The 25868-nt window shown below is 38.4% G+C and overlaps 1 protein-coding gene across 1 annotated transcript in view; it reads right to left on the bottom strand.

Moving 5' to 3' along the window:
- The window catches only part of COL13A1 (collagen type XIII alpha 1 chain), a 235357-nt gene that overhangs the window by 122655 nt on the left and 86834 nt on the right, over positions 1 to 25868 (bottom strand). The window contains exons 9-12 of the mRNA XM_089677089.1: positions 25818 to 25844; positions 20096 to 20122; positions 11725 to 11781; positions 4582 to 4689 (exon numbers count right to left, since the gene is read on the bottom strand). Of these exons, the coding sequence (XP_089533215.1) occupies positions 4582 to 4689; positions 11725 to 11781; positions 20096 to 20122; positions 25818 to 25844 (219 nt within the window). The remainder of the gene's footprint in view (positions 1 to 4581; positions 4690 to 11724; positions 11782 to 20095; positions 20123 to 25817; positions 25845 to 25868) is intronic.

Raw genomic sequence — 25868 nt, 5'->3', positions numbered from 1 at the left:
AATGACGGCAGGGTTGTCGGTGGAGACACGACCGCTGGATGACACCGGGAGCACTGGCCTCTGGCTGCGAATACTGCTGCCTCGACCCCTTCCTCTGCTGCCACGTCTGCTCGCTCCTAAAACATTGCCTCCTCTGCCACTCCTCTGCATGTTGTCTGACATACTATTTAATTCAACGATTAGGTGTCCCTGAGTAACAATTCTCTGGCACTCAGTAACAATTCTGTCTGTCCCTGAGTATGAATTCTGTGGCCCTGAGTAACAATTCTGTGTCTGTGCGAGTAACAATTCTGTGTCTGTGCGAGTAACAATTCTGTGTCTGTGCAAGTAACAATTTTGTGTCTGTGCGAGTAACAATTCTCTGGCACTCAGTAACAATTCTGTCTGTCCCTGAGTAACAATTCTCTGGCACTCAGTAACAATTCTGTCTGTCCCTGAGTAACAATTCTCTGGCACTCAGTAACAATTCTGTCTGTCCCTGAGTAACAATTCTCTGGCACTCAGTAACAATTCTGTCTGTCCCTGAGTATGAATTCTGTGGCCCTGAGTAACAATTCTGTGTCTGCGCGAGTAACAATTCTGTGTCTGTGCAAGTAACAATTTTGTGTCTGTGCAAGTAACAATTTTGTGTCTGTGCGAGTAACAATTCTCTGGCACTCAGTAACAATTCTGTCTGTCCCTGAGTAACAATTCTCTGGCACTCAGTAACAATTCTGTCTGTCCCTGAGTAACAATTCTCTGGCACTCAGTAACAATTCTGTCTGTCCCTGAGTAACAATTCTCTGGCACTCAGTAACAATTGTGTGTCTGTGCAAGTAACAATTCTGTGTCTGTGCAAGTAACAATTTTGTGTCTGTGAGAGTAACAATTCTCTGGCACTCAGTAACAATTCTGTCTGTCCCTGAGTAACAATTCTCTGGCACTCAGTAACAATTCTGTCTGTCCCTGAGTATGAATTCTGTGGCCCTGAGTAACAATTCTGTCTCTGTGCGAGTAACAATTCTGTGTCTGTGCAAGTAACAATTTTGTGTCTGTGAGAGTAACAATTCTCTGGCACTCAGTAACAATTCTGTCTGTCCCTGAGTAACAATTCTCTGGCACTCAGTAACAATTCTGTCTTCCCTGAGTAACAATTCTCTGGCACTCAGTAACAATTCTGTCTGTCCCTGAGTATGAATTCTGTGGCCCTGAGTAACAATTCTGTCTCTGTGCGAGTAACAATTCTGTGTCTGTGCAAGTAACAATTTTGTGTCTGTGAGAGTAACAATTCTCTGGCACTCAGTAACAATTCTGTCTGTCCCTGAGTAACAATTCTCTGGCACTCAGTAACAATTCTGTCTGTCCCTGAGTATGAATTCTGTGGCCCTGAGTAACAATTGTGTGTCTGTGCAAGTAACAATTCTGTGTCTGTGCAAGTAACAATTTTGTGTCTGTGAGAGTAACAATTCTCTGGCACTCAGTAACAATTCTGTCTGTCCCTGAGTAACAATTCTCTGGCACTCAGTAACAATTCTGTCTGTCCCTGAGTAACAATTCTGTCTGTCCCTGAGTATGAATTCTGTGGCCCTGAGTAAGAATTCTCTGGCACTCAGTAACAATTCTGTCTGTCCCTGAGTATGAATTCTGTGGCCCTGAGTAACAATTGTGTGTCTGTGCAAGTAACAATTCTGTGTCTGTGCAAGTAACAATTTTGTGTCTGTGAGAGTAACAATTCTCTGGCACTCAGTAACAATTCTGTCTGTCCCTGAGTAACAATTCTCTGGCACTCAGTAACAATTCTGTCTGTCCCTGAGTATGAATTCTGTGGCCCTGAGTAACAATTCTGTCTCTGTGCGAGTAACAATTCTGTCTCTGTGCGAGTAACAATTCTGTGTCTGTGCAAGTAACAATTTTGTGTCTGTGAGAGTAACAATTCTCTGGCACTCAGTAACAATTCTGTCTGTCCCTGAGTAAGAATTCTCTGGCACTCAGTAACAATTCTGTCTGTCCCTGAGTAACAATTCTCTGGCACTCAGTAACAATTCTGTCTGTCCCTGAGTAACAATTCTGTCTGTCCCTGAGTATGAATTCTGTGGCCCTGAGTAAGAATTCTCTGGCACTCAGTAACAATTCTGTCTGTCCCTGAGTATGAATTCTGTGGCCCTGAGTAACAATTGTGTGTCTGTGCAAGTAACAATTCTGTGTCTGTGCAAGTAACAATTTTGTGTCTGTGAGAGTAACAATTCTCTGGCACTCAGTAACAATTCTGTCTGTCCCTGAGTAACAATTCTCTGGCACTCAGTAACAATTCTGTCTGTCCCTGAGTAACAATTCTCTGGCACTCAGTAACAATTCTGTCTGTCCCTGAGTAACAATTCTCTGGCACTCAGTAACAATTCTGTCTGTCCCTGAGTAACAATTCTGTCTGTCCCTGAGAATGAATTCTGTGGCCCTGAGTAAGAATTCTCTGGCACTCAGTAACAATTCTGTCTGTCCCTGAGTAACAATTCTCTGGCACTCAGTAACAATTCTGTCTGTCCCTGAGTATGAATTCTGTGGCCCTGAGTAACAATTGTGTGTCTGTGCAAGTAACAATTCTGTGTCTGTGCAAGTAACAATTTTGTGTCTGTGAGAGTAACAATTCTCTGGCACTCAGTAACAATTCTGTCTGTCCCTGAGTAACAATTCTCTGGCACTCAGTAACAATTCTGTCTGTCCCTGAGTAACAATTCTGTCTGTCCCTGAGTATGAATTCTGTGGCCCTGAGTAAGAATTCTCTGGCACTCAGTAACAATTCTGTCTGTCCCTGAGTATGAATTCTGTGGCCCTGAGTAACAATTGTGTGTCTGTGCAAGTAACAATTCTGTGTCTGTGCAAGTAACAATTTTGTGTCTGTGAGAGTAACAATTCTCTGGCACTCAGTAACAATTCTGTCTGTCCCTGAGTAACAATTCTCTGGCACTCAGTAACAATTCTGTCTGTCCCTGAGTATGAATTCTGTGGCCCTGAGTAACAATTCTGTCTCTGTGCGAGTAACAATTCTGTGTCTGTGCAAGTAACAATTTTGTGTCTGTGAGAGTAACAATTCTCTGGCACTCAGTAACAATTCTGTCTGTCCCTGAGTAAGAATTCTCTGGCACTCAGTAACAATTCTGTCTGTCCCTGAGTAACAATTCTCTGGCACTCAGTAACAATTCTGTCTGTCCCTGAGTAACAATTCTGTCTGTCCCTGAGTATGAATTCTGTGGCCCTGAGTAAGAATTCTCTGGCACTCAGTAACAATTCTGTCTGTCCCTGAGTATGAATTCTGTGGCCCTGAGTAACAATTGTGTGTCTGTGCAAGTAACAATTCTGTGTCTGTGCAAGTAACAATTTTGTGTCTGTGAGAGTAACAATTCTCTGGCACTCAGTAACAATTCTGTCTGTCCCTGAGTAACAATTCTCTGGCACTCAGTAACAATTCTGTCTGTCCCTGAGTAACAATTCTCTGGCACTCAGTAACAATTCTGTCTGTCCCTGAGTAACAATTCTCTGGCACTCAGTAACAATTCTGTCTGTCCCTGAGTAACAATTCTGTCTGTCCCTGAGAATGAATTCTGTGGCCCTGAGTAAGAATTCTCTGGCACTCAGTAACAATTCTGTCTGTCCCTGAGTAACAATTCTCTGGCACTCAGTAACAATTCTGTCTGTCCCTGAGTAAAAATTCTGTGGCCCTAATAACGTTTCTGTGGCCCTAAGTAACAATTCTCTGGCACTGAGTAACAATTCTGTCTGTCCCTGAGTATGAATTCTGTGGCCCTAACTAGCGTTTCTTTGTCCCTAAATAACGATTCTGTGGCCCTCATTAACAAGTCTGTGTCCCTGAGTAATGGTTCTCTGTCCCTAAGTAACTTCTCTCTGTCCCCAATTCTCGTTTCTGTGGCCCTAACTCTGTCCCTGTCCCTAGTACAGAGCGGTCTGCCTCTGTTCAATGACTGCAGGCAAATGAAGATTTCCAAAATGGCCGCTATATATACCTCGACCATTACACAGTGCTGGCTGGCTGGCTGCTGATTGGCTGATGCGATCACATGTCGTTGAGGAATGCATTATGGGGCAGCGCGCCTTGTCTGCGCGCCTTCCCCGACATCCCCGCTCCGTCGCCGCACATGTCAGCCGCCATTTTCGGAAAAATTTCGATTCGCGCGTCCGAATTAGGCTGTTTTTCGGATTCGGCACGAATCGAAATTTTTCCGATATTCGACTCGAATTCCACTTCGGATACTTCGATTCGCTCATCTCTAGTCATAACCTTAAGCTGCAATAGATTCATGAAATTCACCAAGCTTTTTTATTTGTGTTTTCTGCTAATATAGTATAAACTAATACAAGCAAAAGCAGAGATTTTAGAATATTCCTCACAATTAAAAAATAATAATTAGGAAAAACATTCCTGGCTATAGCATGTTGCTGAATATATTGCATGTCACTGACATCAAATGATAACGTGATAGCACATTAAAACGGAAGCTATTAAAGTTTGAAAATGTTCTGCGCAAATATTGTTGCCTCCACCAGTGTACAAATTAGTGAGCCTGGAGAAACATATAATTTCAGACTTACAGGTGAGCCAGTAACCCCTGGCAAGCCCGAATCTCCTGGAGGTCCTACTGGTCCAGGTGGGCCTGGAAGCCCTGGTGGACCTTGAATTCCTGCCTGACCCTGTTCACCCTAATTTGAAGAAGAAAAAGAAGAAAAAAAATTAAATTATGTACATTTTAGTTTTTTTTTTTTTTTTTTTTTTTTTAGTGGTAGAGCACATCTCATTCGGCAACAGGCAACAGACACAAACACAAAACCAGAAAGCTTTAAATCGGGTTAGTATGCCTTAAACATCAAGGGGTTTCCTATAACTCCATTTTACATTGATAGCATTCATTTTACATGTCTATGTTTCACAAGGTATATTGGTGCTTGCCAATCAATAACTAGCTGGTCACCTCGATTATAATCAAGTAAAATCAAGGAGGTTCTAATGAAGCTGCATATGAAATTCAGTACTGTACCTAACAATGTTCTATCATATCAATCTGACTTCTTGATACTGTACATGTTCATATCTATGAACATAGGGAAAGGTCACAGCTATTTCAGACAGTGCTATTAGCTGAAGCACAAGCACCCTCTGATAGTGATCTAAGGAATTCTTACATCTTCCATTAAATCTCTTATAATTGCATAATCCTCTTTGTCCTACTTTTTGATTTGCGGTCCCTTTATAATGACAGAAGCCCCCCTCCCCTTCTGCTGCTATAATGATGGTTTCTTAGAAGGATGACATTCCTTCTATATATATTCTGCCCTAGCACTCAATGCGCCTGAATGATGTGCTGCCTTTAGAGCCAGGATTAAAAGGGCTGCCGCATGGACAGCTACATAGTACAGTCAATACGCAACTACCATTGTTTATAGGAAAATAGCTTAGTGTCAAGTGGAATCCAAATCTTTTTTTTCTTGGGAAAACATCATTTAAATTAGTTTGTTTTCCACATTTATTATCATGTTTTTTTTCTTTTTAGGGTATTCATTACAGTAAAAGTAAAAGCAAAACTTTTTTTTTTAGTTTTGAGTGTAGAGGGATTAGAACACCTGTCCAGTTTTTATTGAAATATTTTCTGCCATTATGAAGATTCACCCACTCGTTTTGTCCTGTGTATTGTTATCACCAAGAGTAAAAATGAAAGAGAATCCCATAGTTTCTCACCAGGACAGGAATAGAGGGGAAATTCTCCAACGGGGACATTAGTTCTGGTAACAAACAGAGATTTGCTCACTTTGGAGAGATCTTTTCAAACTTTGCGTTTTGGCTATGGAACGTTACTCAATTGGATACAGATGGACAAAAAAAATCTCCTTGAGGGCAGGGACTGATGTAATTGTACAATATATATGTAAAGCGCTGCGTAAATTGACAGCACTATATACCTGTAATAAATAAATAAATAAAAAACTGGTACAGGTATATCTTGGTTGCCTGCTATATATGCTAGAAAATATAACCTTAGGAACAATTATGGTATTCTAAATAAGACTTTCATGCACTTATATTGCAGTATATTACCACCATCTTGTATTAAAGGATATCTCCATTCTTACAGGTCAGCTTGCCTAGGTTGATAATAGAAATCCTGTGGACACTGCACAAAAGGGGCAGACAGGGAGAAAACGATGGCCATAGGAGTCACCCCCCCCCCCATCTCTGCCTTAGTGTCCTACCCTTATGTGTCATAATAACTGATGGCCCCCATATGTACCGACCTGTAGGATTGGGGATGTCTACCAAAGCATATCAGTGGTATCACACTGCAGTCTACAGTACACTGGGCTCTCTTTAGAAGACCATATCTGTTTACAAAGTCACATTAATCCTTTAGAAAGTATAGAGTTTCAAATATGTTTTATTGGTACTGTCTACAGTATTCTGTTATTAATTATAAAAAAAATTAAGTGGCATCACTAAATACCCCAGGGGTTGGGATTTATCCTTTGCTACTCCTTCTGTTTGCACATTTTATAGGAAATACTGGTAAATTAAAACTTTATATAGATAAAAATCAATTTCACATTATTACCAAGGGCTCAGTTTCAATAATGCAATCCCTGAGGCCATGTTTACTGTGCTGCCATCATGACCACATAGCTTTGTGACCGTGCAGCTTTTATTACCCCACCCTCGTTAAAATGAAATTGCTATTCTTACTGGTTCATAAAAAGTATTGAAATAAACAAACTAGAGGGATACCTTCTCTCTCTTCATCTGCTCACTTCATAAATCAGGGTCAGTCCATGCTTGTGGAAGATCTGAACTTTTGAAAATTCTTTGATTTTTTTACATCAGCAACTGCAAGTATACTGTATTGTTCTGTTTTCTGCAGAAGTGCAGAAGAGTATTAATGAATTTCAGTAATGTGGTATTTTTAGAAACCCATTACCAGCATACTGTGTGGAATATTTCCAGCTGAGGTTGTGGTACACCAATACATTTCCTAGGTGACAAGTTAATCTGGAGGGCTGTTGGGTTACAGGCCTCACCATCATAACACATGGTCTTATCGGCAACAAAGGAGTTATGTATCATCTTGTGACTGTACTAATCCCTGGATATTGTCAGTCATTCAATGACATCACTTCTGGAATGTTTTGGAATGTTATACAACTCACAGAAGGCATACACTAGGGAGCAGTATGTCTAGAATATTTATTCTATATTATATTTTGTCAGCAGTTGTAATGGCACTCATGGCACCTACTCTGTGCAATGGATACAATATCCAAAATGAATATACAAAGTGCAGCAACCAAGAGAAGGCAGAGAAATGATTTGGTTCCCAAACGTTCTACAGAAAATCCGATTGGTTGTTATAAGTCAATGCACCTTGTACACTATCACTGCACTCTGTACATTTTTTATTAATAATAACATAGACCTTCCCATGGGTTACAAAATAAGAAAATTAAGAGAAAAGGCTTTGGTTGCTCATAACAACCAAACAAATTAAAGCTTAACTTTAATTTTTTCAATAAAATGATAGTTGAAATCTGAATGGCTGCTATGAGCAACACACAGATATCTACAGTATCTGTGTATATTTTACAGTGTGATCTACAGTATAAATGTCTAATTTTGGTAACACTAGAACATTTTTCAAATGTCTAATTTTGGTAACACTAGAACATTTTTCCTTTTCAAAAAGTAGTACAACATATCTGATGGAGAACTATATTCTATATTCTACAAAATAGAATATTTACCAATAACCAGGACTGTGGAAGACTAAACATTCTTTAGTGTCTCCCTTTGCTTATGTACACCTTTTACATTAATGTTTTGACTGTTGTGAATTATTATATCTTTTGCTAGTAGACTGTGTTAATTGATAGGTAAAACCTTTGGGCTTTTGGCAGTTAGAAGCAAATTATTAGAATACGAGTTATATTATTTGCACTTTATCATCATGCAGCTTATTAAGGATCATTGTTTTATCAAAATTAATTAAACAACATAGGCATCAAATGCAAAAAAAAGCAAACTGCTCAAGGCAATAAGAAACCCTTTGGAGGGTAAGACAATGAATGAGCCCGAATGCCAAGCAAATACAGTAGTGTACCTGGAAGATGCGCTTTCTTACGATCGATGGCTGAACCGCCCGCACTGTATTAATCATAGCAGGCAACAGCTGAAGGGTGACACAGGTCAGGAAAGTCCCAGTGCAAAGGTGTGATGATATAGTGCAAGGTAGGCCAGCAAAGTGTGGCAAGTCAGAAGATCGGACAAGATAAGAGAAGAAAGAACAGAAAAAGGGTAATAGAAAGTTTTACCGTGAAATAGTATAAAGAGGAGGATTCTGAACAATGATCCACAGGAGAACATTCAGGTACTGCCCTTTAACACCAAGGCTACTTTGTTGCTGGCTGAAAACATCCGTACATATGATGATGAATACAATTAACAAAGCAATTAGCTTTGTGCAATCCAATGGCAGTAATGTTTCTTAGCTGCAAAGAAGCCAGTATGGTTTTGTTTTGAGGTGAAACACAGCATTTTAAGTAGAAACTATGGACAATCCATCATTTATTTACAGTTCAGGTCAACCTAGTAATGTAAGAGTTAACCTCGCAACAGAAATTACGCATCAAGAGTGTCAGAATAGAAAACTGTCTGTGTTGCCAATAGCAACCATTAAGATTCCAGGTGTAGTTTGTTTGTTTCAATGTAGGATTAAAGGTGAATTAAAGAATTGTACTTTCAGGCCCAATTACAAATTCATTATCAAACCTACCAATTTGCAGAATACTGTATCTACTCTAGTATCTTGATTTAAACAATTTTAATTTGGAATAAAGCAAAAAGATGTAAATAGATATGGTGTGTCATAGCCCTTAGCAACCAACTAGATTTGAGCTTTGAATTGTTGAAATTTGATGTTTGATTGGTTGCCATGAAATGCTACATACCTCTGCTCTTTACATTGTGCTATACAGTGGATATAAAAAGTCTACACACACTGGGGCCTTAGTCAAGGTAGAGGGAATTATGAACAGTTCCAAATACCAGTCAATATTGGCACAAAACCTTCAGGATTCTGCTAGAAAGCTGAACATAAAGAGGAATTTAATCTTTCAGCATGACAATGACCCAAAGCATACATCCAAATCAACAAAGGAATGGCTTCACCAGAAGAAGATGAAAGTTTTGGAATGGCCCAGCTGGAGCCCAAACCTGAACCTGATCGAAAATCTGTGAGGTGATCTGAAGAGGGCTGTGCACAGGAGATGCCCTCGCAATCTGACAGATTTGGAGTGCTTTTTTGCAAAGAAGAGCGGGCAAATATTGCCAACTCAAGATGTGCCATGCTGATAGACTCATACCCAAAAAGACTGAGTGCTGGAATAAAATAAAAATGTGTTTCAACAAAGTATTAGTTTAAGGGTGTGCACACTTATGCAACCATATTATTTTAGTTTTTTATGTTTACTTCTCCCCACCTAAGAGATTTCAGTTTGTTGTTCAACTGCGTTGTACAGTTTACAGGTTACATTACAGGTCGAAAAAGTTCTGAAATGATTTATCTTTGTCTCATTTTTTTACATCACAGAAACCTAACATTTTAACGGGTGTGTAGACTTTTTATATCCACTGTACATATCCAATAGAGGTAGCATGTAATTGCTTAATAACAATTTCAAACATCTAGAACAGGGGTGTCAAACTGGCAGCCCTCCAGCTGTTGTGAAACTACAAGTCCCATCATGCCTCTGCCTTTGGGAGTCAGGCTTGTAACTGTCAGCCTTGCAATGCATCATGGTACTTGTAGTTTGGCAACAGCTGGAAGGCCACCAGTTCACCAGTTTGACACCCCTGATCTAGAGGTTAGAAATACAAATGACTTAAAAAATAGTTTTTCAAGTTTCCCCTATTTAACCCTTTCAACACGGGAGATCTTTACAAGTAACTATTACAATTCTGCGATCCCTGATGTAATGTAAAAAGAAAATATATAAATAAAAATAATGTAATCCATGAGTTTTCTTATGGGGCACAACTACAGAAGTGTTCCTACATGGAAGGCGTATGCTAGTATTAGTATTCCACCAGAAAAATAACTAACATAACAACATATGCTACATAAGCTATACTGTCCGTATATGCAGCAACTAAACACATGAGAATTTAATAATTGTTTCATGCATCAATTTTAATTGACTTTACTGATCTGTGCGCAGGTGCTTTATTATGAATTCTAATATCATATATTAAAGAGCTTGTTACTTGAAAATGAGTGTAAATGTAAAAAAGTTTTCTATGGCAACCTGTAATGATTTTTTAAATTTTTTTTACCAGCACAAAAAAAAACCCCAAAGGTTGTATGGTTACACATTGATTCATTATGCATAACATTTTGCAAAACCCTCCACCATTTTGAAACTGATTTACCAAAGGCAAATAGACTGTTGCAAGGGATTTTTCACACAGCAGAGGAATTTTCCCTTAGCTAAATGAATGAAGTGAAGCTGAATTTTACCATCCAATCATGTACAACGAAAAAAACATTTCTTTTCTTTTTTTTTTTAATTGTCCTTGCATCTGTTTGGGTGTTCTTCAAAAAGTGAACTTTCAACAAATTAACTAAGCTAATGGAAAATTTCCTTTCAGCCTATTTGTTTTTGGTAAATTAACCCCTTAGCTGATACGGTAGATTTGGAAGATACTGGGGCTTTAGGCTGGATTCACACTTTTGCTTTGCAGTAATGCAAGGTAAAGTGCAATGTGTGCAAACCAACGGATATATGTGGGTTACTATACATTGTCATGCATTCTAACTGGTACCCCAATACATACACACCATTTTAAAAAATACACCTGCGTTATAGCACACTACAATGCATGACTGGATCCTTGGTGTTTTGCGGGTTTCTGCAATTTAAAAAGTAGTGAAGGTTTGTTTTTTCCTTCACAATGAATGGGCTGCCCTAATGCAACATGACATGTAATGCATGCAAGGGTGTGAGTGGTCCCTTACCCCAGCGAATGGTTTCTTATATAAAGAATGTCTTGGGTAATTTACTGAATTTTAGACTGAATAGGACCAACCTATTTCTAATACTGGCTTGACATTTTTTTTACTGCTATTTTTTTATTTAGCTATTTGGCAACTCACATGCCACGCTCTAAAATGGTCTATAACACAACTTAGCACAATAGGCATTAAAAAAGCAAAGGAGATAAAAATTGGAGATGCTGCAAATGATAGCAATCAGAACCTGGAATCAGATTGGTTGTTAAGGGATGCAATATCAGTGTTCTTTCCTTTTTCTTTATAATGATTGACATTGGAGTTAAAGGCTTCTGTGTTCCACCTCATTTTAAGAGATGTACCTTATGTTTCCAAGTAAAAAGGAAATGGAAAAATGATTTTTCTGCCATGTGATCGGAATGGAAGTAGAGTTTAAGTCCGTCTGTCATACAATGTCTGGCAGCCTCATATTGCATTTTTTCCAAATGTGCTTCTTGTTATACAATTCCCCTGATAATACACAGGCCTTCTTGAAATAAAATGTCTATAACTACAAATTCTAGGAAGTGCCATTACGACAATATATTAATATATACATAGAAATGAAAAGTTTAAAGCTGAAAAAATGCAATATACTGGCTCTTGCCCAGACTTTGCTGCAGACGTTGCTTAGCAACAGATACCCACAAACCTTCAAAGTAAGAATCTGATTGGAGCGCAGAGCTGCAAAAGTTGTACTTAAATATTCCTATTGGACAGCAGAAACACAGGGACATATAATGTCAGGAGGTTTTAACATCTAGATCCTAAACAAATCTAGTAGCTTTCTTCAGCTACAAATGCTAACTCAGTTTGGTGACACTATGGGGTTTATTTACTAAAGCTGGAGAGTTCAAAATCAGACTCCCTTCTGCATAGAAACCAATCAGCTTCCAGGTTTCATTGCCAAAGCTTCATTGAACAAGCTGAGGTTAGAAGCTGATTGGTTTCTAGGCAGAAGGGAGTCTGATTTTGGACTCTCCAGCTTTAGTAAATAAACCCCTATATGTTCCTCCTAAGCTTGTTTCAGATTGGGTCTTTGGGCATCTCATAGATTTTTTTTAAACAAAAACATACATACACTTTAATAGGCTGAGAAACAATTGTCTGGAAACATGCTGAGTTGTACTTTGACACTGCTTGGCTGTAGCACATTCATTCAGTAGGGTAATAGTTTAGCCTTGGACCCCTTGCACATGGAGCCATCCAACTGCAGTGCATCCCCCCAGGATGGACAGGTGCAGCACCAAGCTCCATTGCAGGCACACCTAACATGGCCTTGCATCTGATATCTCTCATGTTAACTGATTTATTACCTTTCACAGAGATCACAGTAAACCACATTACAATATCTACATACGTCACATTACAATGATTTACTCTGCTTTTATTTCCTTAAGAATGTAGACCTGTTAAATGTCCATCATAATAATTTGTGTTTAATCACTTGCACTGTGTAGATGACATTCTTCTGCATTATACACTATGCTAAGGATATGTTAATCTATGTATCCTCTTTAAAAGCGATTAGCTGTCAATGTGTGTGCTTGTCTGGGCAGTCCAGTCTATCATAGGCAGCTCCAGTCCTCAATGATGATAAGAAACCAATAATAGCGATTTCCAATTATGTTATCACATGATTATGATGACATAGTGATCACATGCAGGCCAGAGGTTCATTCACAAAAAAGAGCCTTCAGCCTGCAGATGCAACAGATGCCTGAAGATGGCAGTGTGTTTCTGTTCAATACTGTAATTGGCAGATACAATTACTGTCTTAATAAAATATTTACAAAATAAATTTTTTTGTCTATTTGTCAGTCTAAAATAAAAACAGAACAAGGTTTTATAAAAAAAAATGGTATACCCAATAAAAACATTCAATCTGTTTGTTATAGAAAGACAAGTTAATCAAGTTAACTGTTGCATGCCTAGAGCACTAAATGTGACTGATTCCTCATTCTGCAGAAATCAGAGTTTTTTTGGGAGAGCTGCAGCAACACTTGGGAAAGACTCGCAGTAATCTTTGAGGTATACCTATGTACCCTATTATAAACATGATACGTAGTCACTGTAATTTAACACAAACAAAAGATTACAGAAATCTTCCTCCTCTGATTGCACTCTCCCCACCTCAGCTGTCATAATACTCTACTGTGGTAAGGTCAATAGAACTAAAGGGTTGTGAGAGTGCCCGACTATGCCCACCCTTTCCTCCCAGGTGATCCATTTATAGAAGCCATAACTACAGCTTCCATTAAAGACACAGGACCTATAAATGGAGGATGGACACGATTCAAAGGTCCCTCTTCCATTCATAGATTGTGTTTCATTCATAGATAATGTAGTAGTGATTTCTATGAATGGAGAAGCTAGGTGGAAAAGGCAGGAATGGTTGGGTACTCTGATGAGTGCCTGTCACTGTCCATGAGTTCTATTAACCTCCAAGGCAGTGAGGGTGGGGTATAAGAAGAGGAAGATTTTGGCAAAAAAGAGGACACAGGACTACATGCTGTGTCTATTAAATGTTGGAGGAAGTGTATGACTTCATGGCAGATGCTAGCATGAAGAAATCATACCCAAGGAGTCCCTAAAAGATGTAAGAAACCAGTGTTGATTTATCCCACCAGTGTACATCCATGAGTGAAATATACACTGATAGATGGGTAGATTAACCCTGTCAAGTGAAGGTCTCCATGTCTTTTTTTGTGTTTAGAACTGAACTATGCCCTTGGGGAATATATATTGTGCATGGGACAAATTTTTCACTCAACGAGAGCCCTCAAATTATATCTTAAACAGACAAGTGCCACTAGCAATGAAATTATTGGTGCATCGAGGGCATACATAGTGGCATTTATGAATTATTTTATTTGACAACAATTACATTACATGAAATTGTAATGTAATCATGAATTCTGCATATTCAACCAACCCAAATGATAAAACCAATAATAGCCCCTGACAGGCAGTCTAAATGAATTACAGGACACTGATCTGATGCTTTGATATATTGTTAAAATATTTAGGAATGCTGTGATATGAGATTTTATTATATCTGCTACAATGCATTTCTATACAGTTCCAGTTCTGCTTTATGTTTATATATTCCTAATATGCAGACAGATGGCTTTGGACAGATCTGTTCTTTCTCTTGTCCTCTAATCCTATTTTATGTTTATACCTCTTTTTCACCTTGAGGGTTCAGCTGCAGGCAGCAACCCAGCTCTGTAATAAAACCCAGGACACTGCTTAAACAAGGATTTCTTTGGTCTTTCTTTTTCAGCATAACAATCCAGTGATGCCGTTTTTTGCTAAATAAACACAGCTGACCCTTCTATTATTGTGCTGGTGCTGCAACATAAGTACCTACAGTATATCACTGCACAATGCCTCATGTCACTAAGAGGATAAATAAAATCAGCTAGGCTTTATGTAGGAACTGTCATTATCATCACCACCATCAATGTTAACTATTAACTATTTTTACTTGCTTTAACAACTAGTAATGAGCAGGAGTTTAATGATGGGAAGATGGATGTCAATGTTTTATTCCTCTATGTCTTACACTAAGTTGTTAAGGATGATGGTGTCTTATTGCACAATCTTTTTAACATTGTTAGGACAACTGTTTTTTGTCTATTTGTAGTTTGAATTGTAGCAGATATCTTTTAGACTTCCATTTTATAACTTTTGTATTTTAAAGTGTTACTAAACCCAGGATCCTGCGTTCACTATATCTGGACTCACACAGTACACAGAACATGGAAATGCAATTATTTTTGTAAATATAAACTGTTAAATACCTTTTCTCATCAGCAGTTAGAGCAGTCTTGTGACTTCTATCAGTTTCCAGCAGAGCACTGGTTACAGCTTGTAGGAGGAGTTTTCATTCTGCTCTAGGAGGATGCAAAACCCCTGACCTCTGTCTGGACAGTGCTGATTGGCCCTGTGCTGATCACATGCACTCTCCCAAGGAAAAAATAACTCTCTAGCAATACACTGAGGTTGTGCAGAAGGGCTACAGATTCAGTCTGTCTTATCAGCGTCGACATTTGAATAAGAGGAGGGGCAGAGAAGTGAGGATCAAACAGCCTTTTTACACAATGCAGAGGATTAATCCCTTAGGTTGCAGAGCGAGTATAACAAGCATGCTTTACTGCATATACAGACTAATTTTACTGTTGTGAGTTTAGTACCACTGATTGGCCCTGTGCTAATCACATGCACTCTCCCAAGGAAAAAATAACTCTCTAGCAATACACACTAAACTGAGCATGTGCAGAAGGGCTACATATTCAGTCTGTCTTATCAGCGTCGACATTTGAACAAGAGAAGGGGCAGAGAAGTGAGGATCAAACAGCCTTTTTACACAATGCAGAGGATTAACCCCTTAGGTTGCAGAGCGAGTATATCAAGCATGCTTTACTGCATATACAGACTGATTTTACTGTTGTGGGTTTAGTAACACTGATTGGCCCTGTGCTAATCACATGCACTCTCCCAAGGAAAAAATAACTCTCTAGCAATACACACTAAACTTAGCATGTGCAGAAGGGCTACAGATTCAGTCTGTCTTATCAGCGTCGCCATTTGAACAACAGGAGGGGCAGAGAAGTGAGGATCAAACAGCCTTTTTACAGAATGCAGAGGATTAACCCCTTAGGTTGCACAGCGAGTATAACAAGCATGCTTTACTGCATATACAGACTGATTTTACTGTTGTGGGTTTAGTAACACTTTAACTGATAATTTGCATCAACAGCATTCTCTGAAGACAATCATCTGCAGGGAATGATTTTCTAAAAAGTTTAAATATAATATTGATCAATATGCCCCATTTTGTCACTTGATAATGAATGCTGAGGTCATTGATTGTGCCTAAAAGCTTCACTGAATTTTCATCACATTTTTGGAACAATCAGCCTGTGTATGGCTAGTCTAGGTGCAATCTTTTCTGTCCTGCATCAGCAATTAAATTCCAACTTGCACTAGAAAATATTTTCGGTGGTTTAAGAGAAATTTTGAAGTTTTTAAATATCAGGTGTATTAGATTGTATGTATTAGATGAAAACAGGGAATGCCAAGGAAATAGGAAGAGATGGAAAACATATTTGTGAGCATAATGTTTTACTATTAACATGACTTGGTGTATTACTGGATCAAATGCTTAGAAACACAGAAGCTCTCAGAATAAAGAAAGTTCACTTTTAATTTTCATTGAATTGAGAAATTTGCTAAAATACCTTCGGCTTTGATCTCAAGTTGTCAGGGTTAATATATCTGTTTAATTTCTAATTAAAATTTTAAATGCAAATACTTAAACTTCACATGGATGTGCAATATTTATGTTTTCCTAAATAAATGTTTAACTTTTGAAAGATTTTATTTCTGAGTTATGTGTATTTTATCCATGAAGCTCTATTTCATCTCCAGCTTATCTCTTCAACAGGCACATTGTACAACCTGACCATTTTACTCAGCCAGAAAGTAGTTTTATTTTAAAATGGAAGGCAAGTCAAAACCTAGCTAAGCTTAAATCTACTCCCACCCCCCTACTAACCCTATTCTATCTACCCTGTATAAGGATAGATGTCCATACTTACCTATTCTAAAGTTAATCGGTTACATGATCTCTCTAGTGCCAGCTTCAGTGAAGAAATATTACTGACGATGGCTGTAGAGCCTGTGCGATGACATCACCCATAGGCTTACTATGGGGCAGCTGTTGTTGGTTGTCCTGACTCTAAACTGAAGCCGGTGCTGGAACCTGATCACATGACCGGCCTCAGAATAGGTAAGTATAGGCAAATTTCCTTTTACAGGGTAGATAGAATAGGCTTAGCATGGGGATGGGAGTAGATTTAAGCTTAGTCAGGTTTTGACTTGCTTTACAGTTTAAGACTTGCTATTGGGGCTTGTTAATTTGTAACATGACAGGATCAAAGTGGAAGTATTAAAGTTTTCAGAGTAATATTTAACTTGAGGGCAAAGGCTGATTAATGGATGGCATTAGTCATTACTTATGCCATTTATAGAGTAACTGCACCAATAATTATATTTAAATATGCTTCCTTTCAATAATATACATAAATGAATGTTTATGCCAGCTAGGCTGATCTGTAAGACCATATAGTAAACTGAAAGCGCTAGTAAAAATTAACATATAATAAAAATACTGCATGGTTTATGCTTTGTTAAACTGCTCACCCTTCATCCTGGCTGTCACTGACAGACAGGGTCCCCACTAATGTTTGGGAACTGATTATAGTGTGACCACTATGTCCATTCTGACGCATGCAAATTGGTGGCTGTATTGCCAAGCATAAAAGACTTCATCCTCCAGATGTTCACTGCCATCTATTAATAGTGTAACAGTCTGAATCAACTGCACTTGTAAAAACTATAATACATTAGTTTAAAAAAAGCTTTAAGAAAATAAAACTTTTTTTAAAACATTTTGCGCATTTGTCAGCCTATAATACATATATTGTTTTTTACCATAGTCTACCAAAAAGAGCACTATATGTTATTTAAAGTATTTATAAAAAATATTTAGGTATGCATATTTCTAAATTAACTGACACAGGGGGGTTTATTTACTAAACCTGGTTGACTCAGAATCTTGTCCACTTCTGCATAAAAACCAATCAGCTTCCAGGCTTTATTGCTGAAGCTTAACTGAACATGCTGAGGTTAGAAGCTGATTGGTTACCATGCACAGGTGCCCAAGATTCTGAGTCAACCAGTTGTAGTAAATCTCCTATACGCTGTCTAAAATGTCTTAATTTGCATTAGGCATCTAGGCATCAATGACCTCTGGTCACAAAAACATTAATATTACATCAGTTGGTAACATTCTTATACTATAAAACATTTGTTAAACAATTTCTACATGAATAAATAAGGCTGGAAAATGCTAGCCTTTAATGCAAACTCCAGGAAACTTTAAAATCAATAGCACCCAAATGACAAGGGTTATCGGCTTGTTTTGTCTTGGGGAGGGGAGACGTGCTTTTACTTACCTGATCCTCCACTCCCCTGGCAGGCAGTGCCACCACCCTTCGGCAGTGGACTGTCACTCCATGCTATTGTTCTTCATGTCAGGACCTTAGCACCTGGAGCATGGGGAAAAGGACACTGCGGGGATAGCGGCACTGCGGGGATAGCAGCATGGAGGAGTAGAGAATTGAGTACGTAAATATTTTTTTTACAAGTCCCCTAGACCAAATCGAGCAAATAAGCCCCGTACTTTGCATGCATCCCCATGGCACTGGATCATTTTAAAGTTTCCTGAATTTTGGCTTTAAAGGGTTAAATTTGTCATACATGTTTTATAAGTCAAAACTTGTCCTATACAACAATGATATCTGTGGGACTGGATGATACTGTATGAATCAGTAATGTTTTTTTTCCTTTAGCAGACCTAAACCGCTTGTAACATATGTAGCATTTATGAATTCATTTCTCTGAAGCAGTCAGTTGGATTGTATAATCAGAATCTTTATCTGTGTGGGGTAACCTTACAATTGTGTATACATATTCACTATTGGAATGTGGTGTGTGTGTCAACATTTCATACAAATATAATATAATCAAACAACTGGATGATCAGATTGGATAGTGTGTGCCCAGCTTCATAGCCAGTTCAATAATCCTCCAGGACATTTGTAGTTCAAGGCTAACAGCCAAATCTTTAGAGCAAAACTCTGGGAGGCTTATGTGTGCTTGTTTCTTTCAACTGATAATGCTTTTCTTCCTGTTCCACCCTATAAACCATGTCATCAATTCTTAATGAAATGATTGGCATGTCATCTGGAAGCTGGCCAGAAAGATGGTCGTTACAACACTGTATATTTACACAGCAACAGCCTCTTATAACTTCAAACATGACATGTTCACACACATGACATTGCTATAGTGCTATAGTCCAACATTTCATAGAATCTTTATTTACGTCTATGACTATTTATGGCCAGAACATTGTAATATGTTTTTTTTCACAACATAGCCTATTAACATTTTAAATTAGTCACTTTCCAGATTGCGGTCTTCTAGAATCATCTGCTAAGTAAAACAAAACCCAGAATATTGAATCATGTTTTTGGAAGAGAAAAAGCGGAACTAAGAAAAACAAACTGCAACACCATATGCTGAACATCTTGAGCGAACCTGTGTAACTATCTTGCAGGATACAGTATAAGTGAACCCCAAAAGAGGTCATATGCACATCAGAGAAGGATAACGTTAGGTGCTTGCCCCCATCGTCTACATTCCAAAGCCAGTGCAAAGAGCAATAACTCATATCAACCAATCAGATTTCATGTTACCAAAGTCCGGTTGGGGAAAATAATGAATCCTCATTGGTTGCTATGAATTACTGCACTTTATTGATAAGCCTAAGAGGTTGATTATTGAGAAAGTAGGGAATGTGCACTTATCAAAGTCAAACTGTGCTCACTTTGAAAAACCAAGCAAGTGCAGGGAATGATAAAAAAGTCATATTTTACCTTGCATCTGATCGGATGACTAAAGTAAAAGAGCCTTCTTTGTATTCATTTTTCTAGGTGAACTTTCTCTACTTTAGTGAATCAGCCTCTGTATGTGTTGGTTGACTTTTATAGCCTCCAGATTGAGTTCATTTTTTACGGTTCAAATAACTTTTTGATGTCCCTACGCCCCCACAAATCACTGAACTGCTTTCTTTATATTCCGTAAGGTTGCAATATCTGAGAGCAACTGCTGTTTTCTCCACTACTCAGCAATGATTGCTCCATAAGGCAGCAATACAAATGCAAAGACTAATCACATTTATTAGTGCATAACTTCACCCTAAGTCTGCTTTCATTATAACACATCCAAACCCATAATAATTAGTCATGTTAAGTCTGGTTTTCACCCCTGTGGATTGACTGTAACGAGATGTAAACTACAGTTATAAGAAAATAAACACTTCAATTAAGTGCTGTTGGAGCGTGCAGCGACAGAAAACAGTATATAGGTAAATAACAAGTAATGTTTACCCTGTGGGAGTAATCCGCACAAAGACCCTGAAATACAAAAGCAGAAGGCAAAAAGTTTCTTTAAGGTGTCATAAACAATATTTTTGTTATAATAACTTGTAATTAATATGGAATCTCTATATCCAATGTGTACATAACATCATCATAGATTTAAAGGATAAGTTCACCTTTTTACCAAAAATTCATATTTATTATTTTTGGTTGCCAGACCCTGTAAACCATTGCAACAACGATCAGTAGATCGCTGGTGCCATGCAGGTCTCCTGCAGATCTGTCAGTATATCTGCTTGCCCCTATGGGATGTACGAGCAAACAGATATACTGACAGCAAGAATCAATGAACTACCACGGTGCTCCACAGAGTTGCTAAGGCTGTTGGGACTTGTAGTTTCTCATTCACAGAGGACTGTGAATAAGTGACATGGCCAGGCATTTTTATGGAATTTTTGTAATAACATGAAAAACTAATAAATATTTAAATTAAATTAAAAAAAAAAAAAGTGACACGGCCAGGCGGGCAGAGTGCCGCACTGCCACGTTTTTTAAAGATTTGACAGCTAGCAAGGGGGGAGAAGATCCCCTGATAGCTGTAAAAGTTGGGGAGCGGAGGCTGGTGCATTCATAACATGTTACATGTTACACCCTAAATATGGGTGTAAAATGTAACATGTTATGAGAGGTGAGCTTATCCTTTAATTATGTTACAAATTAAAGGATAGTTCACCTTTGGGAACATGTTACATGTTCCACCTATGCAATGCTTTACAGGGTCCTGCAACAAAAAATAATAAATTAACATTTTTTTAACTGCAAAAACATGTGTATTCATTATTTTTGGTCAAAAGGTGAATGTATCCTTTAACTCTGTGAACAAGCAGAAGCTGAGCAACTCTTTTCATTTATGTAAGAAACATACACCACTATTGCACACAATGCTTTAAAAATTGACAATTTACACATAAAAGCAAAGTTCATAATATAAGATCAAATCTATGTGACAAAAGCAGAAGGACATTGATGCAATATTTTAGAGAGATATCTAATCAACGTAAACTAGACAAATGCTTAATGTAGTTAGAAGACCAACTTTAGTTGATGTGCAGAATATGGTGCCATTTTTTATTAAAATTTGACTCAAAATGTCTATATCAGTTGAAGGATGATTGATAACTAATATAGACATTTTGAAGCTTTGAGCAAAAATGGGATTGTTTGAATATGAAATAAATTATCACCGACAATAACACCAAAAATTAAAGGGAATTTGATTAAACAGATTGAAATTTGACTTTTCATTTTATATTAGCCTCTTATGTGAGTCTCGAGATAAGCTGGTGATGCACAGCCCATGTTACAGTCCTAAAACGAAACTGCAAGCTGCATATTTGAACCATTGAAAGGGTTGGATTGTCTGTTAGTTTTTTATTGTTGTTTGTGTCTCCATTTAAGAGTTAGGACTGCACTTTACAGAGGAGGCAGCGGGGCTTGCACATATACTTCAAAAGTGTGCTCCTCAAACCTCAGTTTTTAATGTAAATTGTTAGACAGTGCCACTTTGTTTTATTTGTAGGCTAGCTGATAAGTGTGCTGGGAAATCATTTGTTTGTTAGTGCTGTGTAATGTCCTTCTACAGTGGGGATCGAAAGTTTGGGCACCCCAGCTAAAAATTTGTATTAATGTGCATAAAGAAGCCAAGGAAAGATGGAAAAATCTCCAAAAGGCATCAAATTACAGATTAGACATTCTTATAATTTGTCAACAAAAGTTAGATTTTATTTCCATCATTTACACTTTCAAAATAACAGAAAACAAAAAAATGGCGTCTGCAAAAGTTTGGGCACCCTGCAGAGTTAATATCTTGTACTTTGACTTGAACACCCCTTGTAGTTATGAATAGGGCGGTTGCCATTCTTGTAAAGCTTGCTCGCTGGCATGGAGATACATTGGGCGCCTTCAGCTACCATTGTGCTCTTGCTGGGCTTCCAATATGTCCCTGCGTATTTAAGGAAAAAAAGGCTCCCTCAAGGCATGCCTGCCCTTCATTTATTCACTGATATACAGTATATGCTCCAACTTGAGGATTTTAACCTCTTCACACTGACCGCACACAAATGTGCAGCCTCCCGACGTCTGTATGCAATTAAAAAAACATATGTGCTGAGAGCGTGCGCCGTGCGTACATGTCTGGTACTCAGGGAAAGGTACAGAACTCCTCTTTCGATCGGGACCTTTCCCGATCATGTGACCGCCGTGACGGCGAATCATGGTGGTCACATGACCCTAAAACCCCGCCCCGCCTCCCGGCTTCTGAAACCCTTAATCATTAGCCGCCCAGCCAATGGCCGTTTGGCAGCTTCAAAAGTGCTTCGGCATTCCGGGTGCACGCCATTTGGCGTGCACCCGCACATGCGCAGTTTGCGCTAATGCAGAGCCTCGCAGCGGCGCGATCTGTCACCGGCCGTGTACCTCGGACACGGCCGATGACAGATCTGAGTACCGACCCCCGTTGCTGGTACCATGTGACCAATCACAGCAGGTCATATGACAGTTGTATACAATGGATGGCTTCATTCATGCCATCCATTGTATACTACTGCCTAGCTGTGAATGGTCACAGCTAATCACATGCACATGTCATGTGATTAGCTGTGACCGAATAAAAAAAAAAACCTGAATGAATCGATTTCATTCAGGTAAATGCTTGCTTATAGCAAAGTAATTCTTTGCTATAAGCAAATTGTGTAAAAAAAAAAAAATACAGATCACTTCCCCAAAGTAGTACAATGTTACTATGGTAACATTGTACTACTTTGGTCATAGTAAAATATGAAAAAAAAATCTTAAAAAAAAATTAAAAAAAAGTAATAAAAAATTAAAAAAAAAATATATATATATTTTTTTCATACTTTCACCAGTCAGTGTCCCTGTTCACCGCCATGCCAGTTATATGATAATGCTGTACTGCACTGGTAACAGTATGTAAAAAAAAAAATAGTGAAAATAATTTTTTTTTTAATTTTCCGAAAAATTATGACAAAAAAATACAACTTCAAAAAACTCGCCATGCCTCTTATGAAGTACGGCGGACTGTCTACTCTGCAAAAAGGGGTCATTTGGGGATATCTGTACTGTTCTGACATTCTTGAACCTCAAGAAATTAGATTGGCTGTCAGTACTTCAGGATTGATCAATTTTCAGATCTATACCATAGTTTGTAAACTCTATAACTTTCCTACAGACTAAATAATACATCCTAATTTGGGTTATTTTCACCAAAGACATGTAGCAGAATACATCTCGGCCTAAATTTATGAAGAACAATTATTTATTTGTAAACTTTTATAACAGAAACAAAGAAAAACGTGTTTTTCTTTTCAAAATTTTTGGTCTTTTTTTGTTAATTTAGCAAAAAATAAAAACCCCAGCGGTGATTAAATACCACCAAAAGAAAGCTCTAGTTGTGTGAAGAAAATGATAAAATTTTAGTTTGGGTACAATGTTGTATGACCGCGCAATTGTCATTCAAAGTGTGAGAGCGCTGAAACGTGAAAAATGGCCTGGGCAGGAAGGTGTAAAATTGCCCGGTATTGAAATGGTTAAAGGGCGGGGAGGTGTCGGCACCAAGGGGTTAAATAGAAGCATTAGAACCACACTTTACAGAGGGGACTTGGTGAGGCAGTGTAGTTTCAAATTATATTTGCAAATTTGTGCAACTAAAACCTGTTTTAATGTAGATTGTTAGACTGTGTATTTTTGTTTTATTTCACAGGCTGGGTAGTGTGCTGGGAAATCTTCTGTTTGTACTGTGCAATGCCCTACCATGTACATCTTACTTCAAAATTTAGTTATAAATTGTGTGGTTGCCATTCTTGTATGCCTGCTTTTCCATTGTAGAGATTCACCCTCACATTTTGCTCTGGTAAAACCTGTTACCCAGAAGAAAGTTAAAAGGTGACAGTTTTCCCTGCAGCTGAAGATTCAGGTGAATCTGCCAATGGGGGCACCTGTTCAGATGACAGCTGTGGAGGGTGGGATTTCCCTCTAGGTTTCCTCTCAATTCCTATTGTGCCGGCAAGAAAAGGCATAAGAGTAAAATGTTCCAATGGACAACAAAGATATCAATAAAAACCTGTAGAGGTTCTAAACTTCCCCCGATATGTGCCTAGAGATGCACTTTAAGAACAGTACTGCACAGTGTATATGTAGTTGTCTGAAGAAGAAGAATATCTTGCAAAAATTTAATAAGGTGGTGACATCCAGCTCCATGTTCGGGTACCACATATACAATGAACTCATGGGCTCATGTTATGGTGAGATCCTCTGGGTCTATACATACACACTATATGACATGTACTACTAGATGCCTTTTTCTCATACAGCAATCCTAAACCTTGCCTGAAACATTTTAGGATCAGTTAAGGTCATTAGTGAAAAGGAAGACTGAAAAAATAATATTATTTCTCAACTTTTGTAACCTGTCGTCCCAAAGGATTCTGGTTTGTGTATGTTTGTTGAAGCCAGGAAGGATATTGTCTGTATTGTTCTTTGTAGTGTCCCAGTATACTTTCACCTCTCGCTCAGAGGGCACTGAGGTTATCCATTGTCATTTGCCAAGCTGCCATCCACCCATTTTATCTTGCAATAAAACAGGATCAGATTTAAAAAAAAAAACTCTTTTCTGCTTTTATTGTTTTCACTGAATGTAATATATTCTCTGAATGGGAGAGAGGATGCGGTCATTTATTTACCTCGCCCCTACTCACAGAATGTGTCAATAGTGTTGTGAATGGAGGAGACGGCAGAAAGGGGTAGGCAACCATCAGGACTATCTTTGGTTCTAAAGTTTTAACTGAGCATTGACAGTGTGTGTGTCTTAAAGCATATGTGCTGAAGTGGAACTAAACCTTCCTGTCCTTTACAGCCAAAGGAGCTGCCATCTTAGTCTCTGTGACATGCAACATTTTATGGCAGTGCACTGTACAGAATCACATGGCACTGTACAGCAGCGCAGCGCATCATGGACATGTGATCAGTTATGACACCAACTTTTTGATGGCTTGACAGCTCAGTTTAAAGCACAAGCAACTGTGACAGTTATTATAAATGGCATGCCTTGAATGTAGCTATTTTAAGAAACAGTTAAATCAATGGGTTGGCATGGAGCTGGAAACCAGCGTCCATCCCATCCTAACCTCTCCTTCAGCTTGCACCATACTCTGCCTTCCTGGTGGTCACAGGCAGCACAGATGGTCTCTCTTAGCACTAGCAGATTCACACTTGTAGGGTGTTAGAGTGGGATCTTCCCGTGGATGTAAGTAGCACCTGTCATTGCTTTTATTTCACAATAAAGAAGACTTATTTTATCAGCAGTGATCACATGACTGGATTCATTGGTGTTTATTTATATGCATGGCTACTATTTTATGCTTTCTGGTTGGATTTCAACCTTTTTTATTTGGGCCAGTGCTGGAATCATCTGGATCTTATTTTTGATGTCACCTAGCGGTCATTACACACTTTTCATCACAACTTGATTAGTAAGTCCATACATTTCACTTGGCTGAGTGTGCTGAAGTTCAAGTGCTTAAATCAATGGGTGTAGTCATGCTTTAAATGGATTTATCATCATCATCATCATCATCTAATAAATGCCTTTTTTTCAATATATAAAAATACATTTTTATAAAGAGAGAATAATAGCGCACAATCTGGCATTCCATACCTTTTCTCCTTTGGCACCTGCTGCTCCCTAATACAAGGAAAATACATTATG

The sequence above is a fragment of the Staurois parvus genome, unplaced genomic scaffold (genome assembly GCF_062004578.1).
Source record: "Staurois parvus isolate SC_StPar_1 unplaced genomic scaffold, SC_StPar_1.0 ptg000177l, whole genome shotgun sequence".
In the NCBI taxonomy this organism is placed as follows: Eukaryota; Metazoa; Chordata; class Amphibia; order Anura; family Ranidae; genus Staurois; species Staurois parvus.
This window is presented reverse-complemented; position numbering and strand designations above follow the sequence as displayed.